This window comes from Felis catus, chromosome E1, assembly GCF_018350175.1.
Source record: "Felis catus isolate Fca126 chromosome E1, F.catus_Fca126_mat1.0, whole genome shotgun sequence".
Lineage (NCBI taxonomy): Eukaryota > Metazoa > Chordata > Mammalia > Carnivora > Felidae > Felis > Felis catus.
Window position 1 is genome coordinate 5,840,749 of NC_058381.1, and position 12,183 is coordinate 5,852,931.

The 12,183-nt window shown below is 49.3% G+C and overlaps 1 protein-coding gene across 4 annotated transcripts in view; it reads left to right on the forward strand.

The window, feature by feature from the left end:
• DNAH9 (dynein axonemal heavy chain 9) overlaps window positions 1-12,183 on the forward strand; it is a 334,028-nt gene that overhangs the window by 148,535 nt on the left and 173,310 nt on the right. For all 4 annotated transcript variants that reach the window (XM_023244531.2, XM_045045039.1, XM_045045040.1 and 1 more), the window contains 4 exons: window positions 1,288-1,415; window positions 3,213-3,321; window positions 4,387-4,534; window positions 6,639-6,813. In XM_023244531.2, coding sequence (XP_023100299.2) covers window positions 1,288-1,415; window positions 3,213-3,321; window positions 4,387-4,534; window positions 6,639-6,813 — 560 coding nt within the window. The remainder of the gene's footprint in view (window positions 1-1,287; window positions 1,416-3,212; window positions 3,322-4,386; window positions 4,535-6,638; window positions 6,814-12,183) is intronic.

The window sequence follows — 12,183 nt, forward strand, 5'->3', positions numbered from 1 at the left end:
AGGCGCCCCCCTAATTTAAGAATTCTAAGTAAAATAGGAATAGAAGGAAATCCCTTAAATATAATAAATCTAAATCTTTATCAATAAATCTTTAAAGCCAAAAGAGGGGACAAAGGCATTCTGAATGATGAGGAACTAAAGCCATTTCCATTAAAATCAGGGATAATACAGGGAGAACGATTACCAACCTTATTATTCAGCATGGCTTGGTGTGGGATTGTAGACAATGCAGTAAGACAAGAAAATGGAATAGATAGTATAAGTTCGAGGAAAGGAAAAAAATAATTATCTTGCTGATTATACAACTTTGTACCTAGAAAATTCAGGAGACATTTTGAAAAAAAAGAATCACTAAAATTAATATGGAAATTTACTAAAGGGGTGCCTGGGTGGCTCAGTCAGTTAAGCATCTGACTTCGGCTCAGGTCATGATCTCACAGTCTGTGGGTTTGAGCCCAGCATTGGGCTCTGTGCTGATGGCTCAGAGCCTGGCGCCTGCTTTGGATTCTGTGTCTCCCTCTCTCTCTGCCCCTCCCCTGCATATGCTCTGTCTGTCTGTCTGTCTCTCTCTCTCTCAAAAAATAAAAAAAAAATTTAAGAAAATTTACTGAAGGTAACTAAGCATACAATAAATACATAGAATTCGATAGCTTTTCTCTGTGCTGGCTGAAAAGGGCAATACAGAAAAAAAAAATCCCATTCACAATAGCAATAAAACTATGAAGTATTTAGGAATACATTTAGCCAAAGAGATGCATCGAATGAAAATACTGTAAAACTTTATGAAGGAACACGAAGAAACATTGGAAGAAATGAAAAACACATACCACGTTATTGATTAGGAAAGCTTAATATCACGAAAATAGATTCTTTACAAATTAAGAGATAAATTTTGTGTGATGCCAGTTAGATTCCCATTGGCCCTTTCTCTCAAAGCCTGGGCTGTAATCACAAAGGATGAAACCTTACCTAAAAAGCTTTAAGGTAATTCTGTCATGTCCCAGTTGCCTATTGAAATGATTCTTAGGGCCCCTCGTCACCCAAGCCAGACCATCAGATTTTGTTTTCATTTTGCTCTTGTTCTTAAAAGTCAGACAGAAGCACAGAGAAAGGAGCGTCTTAGCACTCACTATCAGATTTTCCGTAGATCAAACTCCAAATCCAGTCCTGACCTGTCTCTTCCATTTACACCTTCTTCTGGGTGTTATAGCCAAGAGGGAAAGTCTGTCTGACGAGAAATAGGACAGATGATGAGGTGGATGGTAAGCTGTCCGTACTTCCTTTCAGGACTCTTCTCTTCCATCATGCGGGAGCTTGCCAACATCTCCCACGATGGGCCCAAGTGGATCTTACTGGATGGCGACATAGATCCAATGTGGATTGAGTCCCTGAACACCGTCATGGATGATAACAAGGTATCACGGGCGTAGGGAAATGCCCAGGCCATCCCTAATCATCCAGGAAACCAGTCCCCCCGGGCCCATTTGGAAATCTCGATCCCCCACAAGGGCTGGCCCCGAGTAAGGAATTGCTACAGGGGTTGTTTTTTTTTTTTCTTTAATTTTCCCCAGGTTTACTGAGATCTAATCAACATAGAACATTGTGTAAGTTTAAAGTGTGCAAGGTGCTGATTTGAAATACGTGTATATTGTAAAAATGATGGCCGCCATAAAGTTAGTCAACGGCTTTATCACATAACTACCGGATGTATGCATACTCACATGCTCACTGCATTTTTAGCATTATTGTAACCGTCTTCACGATCTTCTGCATGTAGGTTAATTTAAAACTCAGAGCTGATGGGGCGCCTGGGTGGCGCAGTCGGTTAAGCGTCCGACTTCAGCCAGGTCACGATCTCGCGGTCCGGGAGTTCGAGCCCCGTGTCAGGCTCTGGGCTGATGGCTCGGAGCCTGGAGCCTGTTTCCGATTCTGTGTCTCCCTCTCTCTCTGCCCCTCCCCCGTTCATGCTCTGTCTCTCTCTGTCCCAAAAATAAATAAACGTTGAAAAAAAAATTTAAAAAAAATAAATAAAAAATAAAAAAAAATAAAACTCAGAGCTGGAAGGAATCGGAAGTCATCTATTCGAATCTTATTTAAGTTTTTCCTCTCTTGTAAGTATGGACACTGAAGGTCAGAAACATTCCGAGCCTGTCGGGCGTCCTCCATGGTGGCAAACCTTGATCCATGGAGAGTATGTTTTATTTTTCATAAACCAGGAAATCTCGTACCAATAAAATGGTGGCTCCTGAATTTGTTCAGAAGGTACATTAGGGTTGGAAGCGTTGGGATGGTTTCGACATTTACAGAACCATTAAAATAAACGTGCGCTCGCCTGGAAGGACTACTTTACTTATTTTTCAGTGTAGTGCAGTTGACACACGATGTTATGTGAGTTTCAGGTGCACGACATGGTGGCTGGACAACCCTCTCCGTTAGAGACAACACTACCACCATACGATGCTATCACAGTGGCGTTAGCTATATTCCCTGCGCTGTGCCTCTCATCCTGTGACTTACCTGTTCCATAGCTGAAAGCCTGTATCTCTCTCCCCTTCACCCCCTTTGCCCACCCTTCACCCCCCTTCGCTAGAGGGACTACTTTAAAAGAAATAGCAATTTCAAAGAAGCCTAAGCTCTTCTCTTTTCTTTTCATTTTTTAAAATTTTATTTATATATTTTGAGAGAGACAGAGACCGCATGATCTGGAGAGGGGCAGAGAGAGAGAGAGAGAGAGAGAGAGAGAGAGAGAGAGAGAGAGAGAGAATCCCAAGCAGGCTCCACTCTCTCAGCTCAGAGCCTGATTTGGGGCTCAAACCCACAAGACTGTGAGATCATGACCTGAGCTGAAACCAAGAGTGAGACGCTCAACCAACTGAGCCACCCAGGATCCCCTGAACTCTTTTCTTTTAATAACCTTATTATTCCGTATGGTCTAGCTCATTCAAATCATTGACATCCATTTAAACTTTTTAGAGAGCTGATTTTTTTTTTTTTTGGATGCATTTACACACACAAGGGGGGCAATAGGAAAGGGGATAGAGGATTCTTGTAGAACATTTAGAAAATACTTATCATAAAGAGGAAAATAATCATCCTTAATCCCTACCAGGAATACTCAGCCAAATCCAGAGACCCCCCACCCCACCCCCCGACCCCAGCTGATCACGTGTCCTCACTCCTTCCTACCTTGGCGTGTCCCTCCCTGTTGCCAGGTGCTGACCCTGGCAAGCAACGAGAGGATCCCCCTGAGTCCCACGATGAGGCTGCTGTTTGAGATCAGCCACCTGCGCACGGCCACCCCAGCAACGGTCTCCAGAGCAGGTATCCCCCGGGAAACGAGAAAACCCGCAGAGCCGCGCCCTTGAACACAGGTGCCTCTGGCATCACGTGTGATGTGGCCGTCTCCCAAGGAAGGTCCGGACGGGAGCCGCCCGTGCATCATGGGAAACCCTGGCCTGATTCCCAGCCCGAATCTGTGTCCACGAGGGTGGCCAGGCGCTCCCAGGCCGGGGCATGGGATTTTCTTTGTTCAGAGATGGGAAGGAAAGGGTCCCTGAGCTGGACAGCTGTCCTCTGCACAGAAGTGCCTGGAACGAGGCTCCTCGTAGGCCAGTTCTAGCCTCCACGGCAGCGGTGACAACCCAGCATCGAAGTTCTCACTACCTCCTGGTGAGAAATGACAACTTCATACCTTAACTTAACCTCTGGCTCCATGGCCAAACTGATGGGCACAGACTGGGGCACAGGAGAGCGGATTTGATGTCTCCCGTAACACCAGAGTTCCTTCCAGGAACCCGTGCTGAGGCTGTGAACGCGGGCAGGAGAATAGTCTCTCTCTGTATATAGTCATGTCCCAGGGCCGCTGTTATAAGTCACCATGAACTCAGTGGCTTCTAAGACACCAGACGTTGATTCCCTCCCTAGGGGAGAACCTGCCTTGCTTCTTCCCGCTCAGGCTGGCGGCCCCATGACTCCAACCCCCACCTCCATATCCACGCGGCCTTCTCCTCTGCGTGTGTCTTGTCTCTTCTGTCTCTTATAGGGACACTTAGCAATGTCCCACGCACATAATCGAAGATGATCCCGTCAGGAGATCGCTAATCACATGGGCAAAGGAAGGCCCTTTTGCTGAATAAGGTCACGTCCACAGGCTCCGGTTTCCTCCTGAGCCTGGACTTGGCCCTAGCATCCTTGCCAACACTGCTTTCGCTCAGCTCTTCTGAGGCCATCGGGTAGCAATCCTACCTGCCCTCTCAGACCTCGGCCGGGCCTCTGTTTCTTTGAAGTCCAGTCCTCTGTACGTTTTCTACGCAGAGAAAGTAACTCCGTGGGCTGGGGAATGCAGTGGCATTTATGGAAACTTAACCAAATTCTTGACGATCCCAGGAATCCTGTACATCAATCCCACGGACCTGGGCTGGAACCCTCCCGTGAGTAGCTGGATTGACAAGAGGGAAGTCCAGACAGAGAGAGCCAACCTCACCATCCTGTTTGACAAGTACCTCCCGACCTGCTTAGACACGCTCAGAACCAGGTAGGCCGGGAAACACGGAAGGCGACAATTTATTTATTTTTTATTTTTTTTTAATGTTTGTTTAATGTTTGTTCTCGCCTCCAGCGAGAATATTACACGTGTCCGCAGAGTGGGGGGGGGGGTCCGAGGTTTGCAACCCGCTTTCTTGCCAGTGGACGCGTCCTTCTGGGTGTCAGGTGCCCGGCCTCGCAGTTGAGCCCAGCCCAGCCATCCGAGGTCGGTGCCGGGAGGCGACGTGACTCAGGGACCCGTCGTTCCCGAACATTCAACAAGTCCACAAACGCCAGGACTGCGTTTCCGGGAAATTGAGGCCGCTGCTCAGAACGACCCCTGACTCTGTGGTTCACTGGCCTGTGGCGCCCCGGGGTGGAGCAGAGCTGGCCGGCGTGGGGGCCGAGGTGGAAGGGACCCCCACGCCCCCTGTCCTGCCGCGTGCCTCGCCCCTTGCCCGATACAACCTGTCTCTAAGAGTTAGGCCATTTCCCTCTCTGGACAATTAGAAGAAGAGATGCTAAACCCTGTGTGTGTGTGTGTGTGTGTGTGTGTGTGTGTGTGTGTGTGTGTGTGCCTGAGTGTGCGAGCGTACAAGCATGTGTACAAGCCTCTTCACCAAGCTGTGAGGATGCTGAGTGCATCCAGAGGCCGCTCACCCGATCTCCTAACTCTGTGGCCGTCGAGGAAGAAACGCGGCCACGGCTTGGGTGCTGATTAACGTTGGCCCCGATACCACCAGGCTGTGGGGCGCGTGCACGATAGTCTTCACGTTGAACAAGCGGGCCGCACAAGGGATGATGATACAGCAGCTTTTGTGTCCCGCCTCACCTTCAGAGCCGTTTTGTGCGGCTGGTTCTGCTCCCGCCCCCACCCCCCCCCCAGAGGGAATCTGGGGCCACGTTCGTGACTTTTCAGGTCATTCTGCAAGAAGGCATGTTGTTGCTTCCGGTCACGAACGTGTGAAAACTTTAAAAACCAAACTCCATTTACGAGGAAGGCTTCTCCTGCCCCCACCTCCACCCCCACCCCGCTCAGGCCCGCTTCCTGCCGTCCACCTGCAGTGGCGAGGGTGGGGGAGTCCCCGACAGCTTCTCTCCTTACTCCCCTGGTCCCCGCCCCCCACCCATCACTAGCTGTAGCTTCTGACCCCTCAGGTCGAAAGGGGGCAGAGGAGAGCAAGGGCAGGAAGGGTCTTAACGGCTGGTACTGGCATGGCCTCGTTACCCTAAGCGTGGCAGATTTGAAATCAGACTCTTGGGGCGCCTGCGTGGCTCAGTCGGTTGAGCGGCTGGCTTCGGGGTTTGTGAGTTCGAGCCCCGTGTCGGGCTCTTTACAGTCAGCACGGAGCCTGCTTCGAATCCACTGTCCCCAGCTCTCTGCCTCTCCCCTGCTTGTTCTCTCTCTCTCTCTCTCTCTCTCTCTCTCTCTCTCTCTCTCTCACACACACACACACACACACACACACACACACACACACAATAAATCTATAAACTTGAATCAGTAAAAAACAAAACAAATTTTTAAGTACAAAAACTAGGCCACAGAAGAGTGAGGCGTATTTTCAGAAGACGAGCTCCGTCAAGTAAGCCATGATTGTATCTACAGTAAGCAGCTGTCCGGGCCCACTCCGCCTCCCCGCCCGTAAGACTCGGGTTCCCGAGGAAATGTCTTCAGTGTGTGTGTTTGATTTGAGGGAACTTCTCTGAGCCAAAGGCAGGGAAGGACCAGCCTCAGCACTGCGCTGACTCTGGGAGGGCTTTTGACACTCGGGGAAACCGGAATGGTTCCTTGTTCCGTCGCAGTGGCCTGCACTCCCTGAGGACTGAGGGGGGGGTGGTCACTGTTCAGAGAAGGGAAGAGCAGTGGGGGAGGGTATCGGAGGGAAGGGTGATGAGAAGGGACCTTCTCGGAGCACCGCGGGCCCCTTCTTGGTCGGGAGAGCTGACCCAAAAGTAGGCGGTGAGAATAAAGGCTTCGGTAGCACCTCGTAATCCCAGGGATCCTGACGGGTCATGAGTGCCCCCAAAGCAAGTGGGTGCCGAGGCTGTCCAGCAAGCCTCTAGGAGAGAAGCCCGTACGTCAAAGAGCATCTCTGGGTCTGTCCCTGCAGATTCAAGAAGACGATTCCAATCCCAGAGCAGAGCATGGTTCAGATGCTGTGCTACCTTCTCGAGTGTCTCCTGACCACAGAGGACATCCCTGCAGACTGCCCCAAGGAAACCTACGAGCTCTATTTCGTGTTTGCCGCCATCTGGGCTTTCGGCGGAGCAATGGCCCAAGATCAGGTAAGAGGAGATGCCGGGCTTGACGCCCACGTGCAAGCCCGCCGTGGCCAAAACCAGCGTTCCAGCAAAGATGCGGAAAAGAGGACCGCGGAATGTCAGAATCAATCTGAAGGCATCGGGCTGTCTTGTTATCTATCCATCGCTCTGCCAGAGACGTCGGTCCCCACAGAAGGGCCCTTTGGAGCGAGACCGATGAGATCGGGCTAGGTTTTGAGCTCTTGCCTTTTGGGTCGGTGGTGCATCCGATGTCGTGGAGGGCCGCGGTGTTTTGGAACAACTGGCGGTATAGGTACGCTACTTTGCAAGGGGATGTGTTTTATAGACGGAACGATGCTGTGCTGTAGAGGCTTGAGAGGGAGGAATCCCTTTAGCGTTTCAGAACAAGCACGTACAACTCCGTCCCTGGCCAGAGTGTTAGCCAGCGCTGTCCACAGAAGCTTGGACCAAAGATTAATTGACATCTAGGGGTAGGAAACCAAATCAGTATTTATCTCATGGTTCTGGCTCCCTGTAGCCTCATGTTTAGGGGAAGGGATGTTGGCTTGGGGTATCTTGGCATCCTATTCTTTTTAAAAAGAAAAATTAAGTGTTTTTTTTTATTTTTGAGAGACAGAGTGCAAGCAGGGAAGGGGCAGAAAGAGAGGAAGACACAAAATCCCAAGCAGGCTCCAGGCTCCGAGCTGTCAGCACAGAGCCTGACATGGGGCTCGAACCCACAAACTGTGACACCATGACCTGAGCCGAGGTCAGTTGCTTAACCGACTGAGCCACCCAGGCGCCCCAGTGGTGTCCTACTCTTTAACCCTTCCTATATCCCCAGACGTTTTGTCAGCTTAGTTTCTTCCAAATGAAAAGTTCTCTATCTAGAAACCTCACTTCCCAGGTTGGGCAAGCCAGTCCTTTACAGCCGACTCTAGCAATCAGGCAGGGTCATACAGGGACTTCCGACATGGACTCTGCTTTCGAATTGTAACTTCGCCACTTGATACTGGGGGGCTTTGGACAAATGGCTTCACCTCTCTCTACCTTGCTGCTCACGTGTGTACAGAGGCAGGGGTGAGGACAGTGGTGCACAGCATCTAGGGTGGTCGTGAGGAGTCAAGGAAAGGATACTGTTCTGATCGTCTGACACAATATGTGCAGAGCTCTTTGGGTTAAATTGTGCTGGCACACGTTATGTGCTTATTATTCATATTCTCGCACCGTGAATATTCAGTTTCATAGCAAGTGTCTGGTGCCCCCCTCACAGCAAGGGGTCAAACAGACCCATGGTGGGTGGAGAGTTATGATTTACTCTTTCCGGTCTGGGTTGATGTGGGGCTCTTCCGAGGAGAGAGGTAAAAAGCGTCAGTCTCCCAGGGCAAAGCTGTGTTCTAGAATCCAAAATGGCGGCGAGCTGGGAGAATTTGCAATGAATTTATTTTTTAAATGCTTATTTATTTATTTCGAAGGGGGGAGAGGCAGAAAGAGAGGGAGAGGGAGAGGGAGAGAGAGAGAGAGAGAGAGAATCCCAAGCAGGCTCGATGCTGTCAGCACAGAGCCCGACGTGGGGCTCGATCTCACGAACCGTGAGATCATGACCTGAGCCGAAACCAGGAGTCGGACGCTTAACCGACTGAGCCACCCAGGCGCCCCAACAATTAATTTAGAACTAACAACTAGTTTCTCTTTCGTTTTCACAGACCCTGGCTGCTAGCATCCACCCTACCTCCCTCCGCTCCCTAGCATGCTCTTTTGTGGTCCACATTCAGAAATCAGCTCTCCCAAGCTCCTGGGACGTGTGCCTTTCTCCCTCTCCCTGCCCCTCCCCTCTCCAGATCCTGGTGGGAAACGAGGAATTCCCCAGGGCAGGACAATGCCTGAAACTGGGAATTGGGCGTCTGAGGATCTCACACCGCCTCCTGCAGTCCTCGGAGCTTCTCCGTGGACTGCTTCTTGGAGCCAAGGACTCCGGCAGGATGGGTGAGACCTCACCAAGTCCAGAGATCCAGAAGGCATAGGTCACTTCTTTCCATCAAATGCACACCCTGACCTTTCAGCTGCTGAAATGTCAGACAGCAACCACTGTTGGGCTTCTCCCCCGTTTCAGTGCTTAGTAGGCAGTGGCGGGGTGGGGGCAGTCAGGATGAAGACTCCTGGTCAATTTTTCTGTGTCCGAATACATTTTAAATCCACTCAACTCTTTTTAAAAAGCCCAGGAGAAAGCGTCCTCCCAGGCGTCCCGGAGCACTTGGAACTGTAGGTGGCCATGCTCGCACGTGGGGAAAGGACACAGGAGAAAGCTTTTAGCAGCAGGGAATGCCCAAGACCCCTACCCAACCTGCATTCAAGCCAAACACCAAAAATAGCGCTGTAAATAGCAAGATAGGAAGTTGGCCAAAGAATTCACGTCAGGAACACCAGTGGTGCTTAATGTTTGAAAAGCTGTCATTAAAGCAAAGCACGAATTCAGCATGCAGCCCATACCTGAGTGCCGGCTGCAAAAGCAAAAGAACTTGGTGCTAAAGGAGGTTCTCCCTAAAGGACTTTGCAGGGGATCATGGGTAGTGGCCTCTCAGAAGCAAATGACCTCTCGGAGAGCACGTGCTCTGGAGACCGGAAGCTTAGGTTCGTCACCCTGTGCTTTGGAAGTGGAGCCTTCTGAGTCGTGGTTTTTTCGTATGTAAAATAGGAGTAATTTGCCCTCGCCAGGCTTTCTGGGAGCGAGGCAAGGATCAGATGAGGTGATGTTACAGCCCAAGGTCTTCTACGGTGTACGGGTGCACCTTAGTGTCCTCAAGCTCAGAGGACAGAAAGGGAGGGGGGACCGCAGGACCGTCCAGATCCAAAGGCGATGGGGATTTCTGAAGGTCACCTCTTCCTTAAGGTCACTGCTGCAGAGACACCCAGAGAGCTGAACTGAGAAAGAGCTGTTGGATGGCTCAGCAGAGGTGACCTTGTGTTTAGCGTCCAATTATGGTGGAGGTGAGGCCAAGTGCTGGGTTACAGGGATGAGGCGATGTTGGTGTGGCCCAGCCCACGGCGTGGCCGTTAACTGGCCACAGAGCTCCAAGTGGCCTTGGCGGCAGAAGGAGAAGACGCACCTAACCTGTTTTCTTTTCTTTTTTTCCTCATTAGAGTGAATTTTATTTTATTTTATTTTATTTTTTTATTTCAGATTTTTTATTTTTTTCTCTATTTTTTTAAATATATGAAATTTATTGTCAAATTGGTTTCCATACAACACCCAGTGCTCATCCCAAAAGGTGCCCTCCTCAATGCCCATCACCCACCGTCCCCTCCCTCCCACCCCCCATCAACCCTCAGTTCTCAGTTTTTAAGAGTCTCTTATGCTTTGGCTCTCTCCCACTCTAACCTCTTTTTTTTTCCTTCCCCTCCCCCATGGGTTCCTGTTAAGTTTCTCAGGATCCACATAAGACTGAACACATATGGTATCTGTCTTTCTTTGTATGGCTTATTTCACTTAGCATCACACTCTCCAGTTCCATCCACGTTGCTACAAAGGGCCACATTTCATTCTTTCTCATTGCCACGTAGTACTCCATTGTGTATATAAACCACAATTTCTTTATCCATTCATCAGTTGATGGACATTTAGGCTCTTTCCATAATTTGGCTATTGTTGAAAGCACTGCTATAAACATTGGGGTACAAGTGCCCCTATGCATCAGCATCCTGTATCCCGTGGGTAAATTCCTAGCAGTGCTACTGCTGGGTCATAGGGTAGGTCTATTTTTAATTTTTTGAGGAACCTCCACACTGTTTTCCAGAGTGGCTGCACCAATTTGCATTTCCACCAACAGTGCAAGAGGGTTCCCGTTTCTCCACATCCTCTCCAACATCTATAGTCTCCTGATTTGTTCATTTTGGCCACTCTGACTGACGTGAGGTGATATCTGAGTGTGGTTTTGATTTGTATTTCCCTGATGAGGAGCGACGTTGAGCATCTGCTCATGTGCCTGTTGGCCATCTGGATGTCTTCTTTAGAGAAGTGTCTATTCATGTTTTCTGCCCATTTCTTCACTGGATTATTTGTTTTTCGGGTGTGAAGCTTGGTGAGCTCTTTATAGATTTTGGATACTAGCCCTTTGTCCGATATGTCATTTGCAAATACCTTTTCCCATTCCGTCGGTTGCCTTTTAGTTTTGTTGATTGTTTCCTTTGCTGTGCAGAAGCTTTTTATCTTCATGAGGTCCCAATAGTTCATTTTTGCTTTTAATTCCCTTGCCTTTGGGGATGTGTCAAGGAAGAAATTGCTACGGCTGAGGTCAGAGAGCTCTTTTCCTGTTTTCTCCTCTAGGGTTTTGATGGTTTCCTGTCTCACATTCAGGTCCTTTATCCATTTTCAGTTTATTTTTGTGAATGGTGTGAGAAAGTGGTCTAGTTTCAACCTTCCGCATGTTGCCATCCAGTTCTGCCAGCACCATTTGTTAAAGAGACTTTTTTCCATTGGATATTCTTTACTGCTTTGTCAAAGATTAGTCGGCAAGCTGTTTTCTTTTCTAAAGGTGACCTTCGCCTTGGTTTTTCCATGTAAATCTACAATCCGGTTTTTAAGGGACGTTGAAAATCTTGAAGGATCGTATCCATGAGTCAAAAATGGGTTTTTTCCTCCAAGGCTTCTGGTCGCAGAGCACACGACTGAGAAGATCCCGCACCCCCTTCGTCTGAATTCATGTCAGAATAAGAACACACAGATCTGTCCGTCTGTATCGGGACTTGTTTCCGTTCTCATTCCAAAGCAAGAGAATTCAGTCCTACTTACCCAATAGGCAACAAAGTGAGCTGCCCCACTGGCCGCAAGCCCAGAATCACTGCCCACGCGCCCAGCTTCCTCGTCTGTCCCGCCCTCCGGGAACATTTCCCTAAAATGTCCAGTCTGGGTCTCTTTTTAGGTTTCCTTTTTGGGGATTTTTCCTAGGTCTGTATGCTCAAAGAATGGGCTTATTGCCAGTAGTCACGGGTATGTTATGGGGTGCATGCGTGTGCCCGTGTCTGACATGTTTTGGCTTGGACATAGTAAGATAATTTTAAAAAAATTTTTTTAATGTTTATTTATTTTTGAGACAGACACAGAGTATGAGCAGAGAGAGAGGGAGACACAGACTTGGAAGCAGGCTCCAGGCTCTGAGAGGTCAGTACAGGGCCCGACGCGGGGCTCGAACTCATCAACCGCAAGATCATGACCTGAGCCGAAGTCGGACGCTCAACCGACTGAGCCACCCAGGTGCCCCTATAGTAAGATAATTTGAGTACACCGGGAGCGCAGCCCTGAGGGGCTCGTGATCTAACACGTGTGCATGTGAATCATGTATCTCTACCTATTCCTTCTGTCAGAAAGACCAGTTTAGCTTTGTCTCTGCTGCTCTT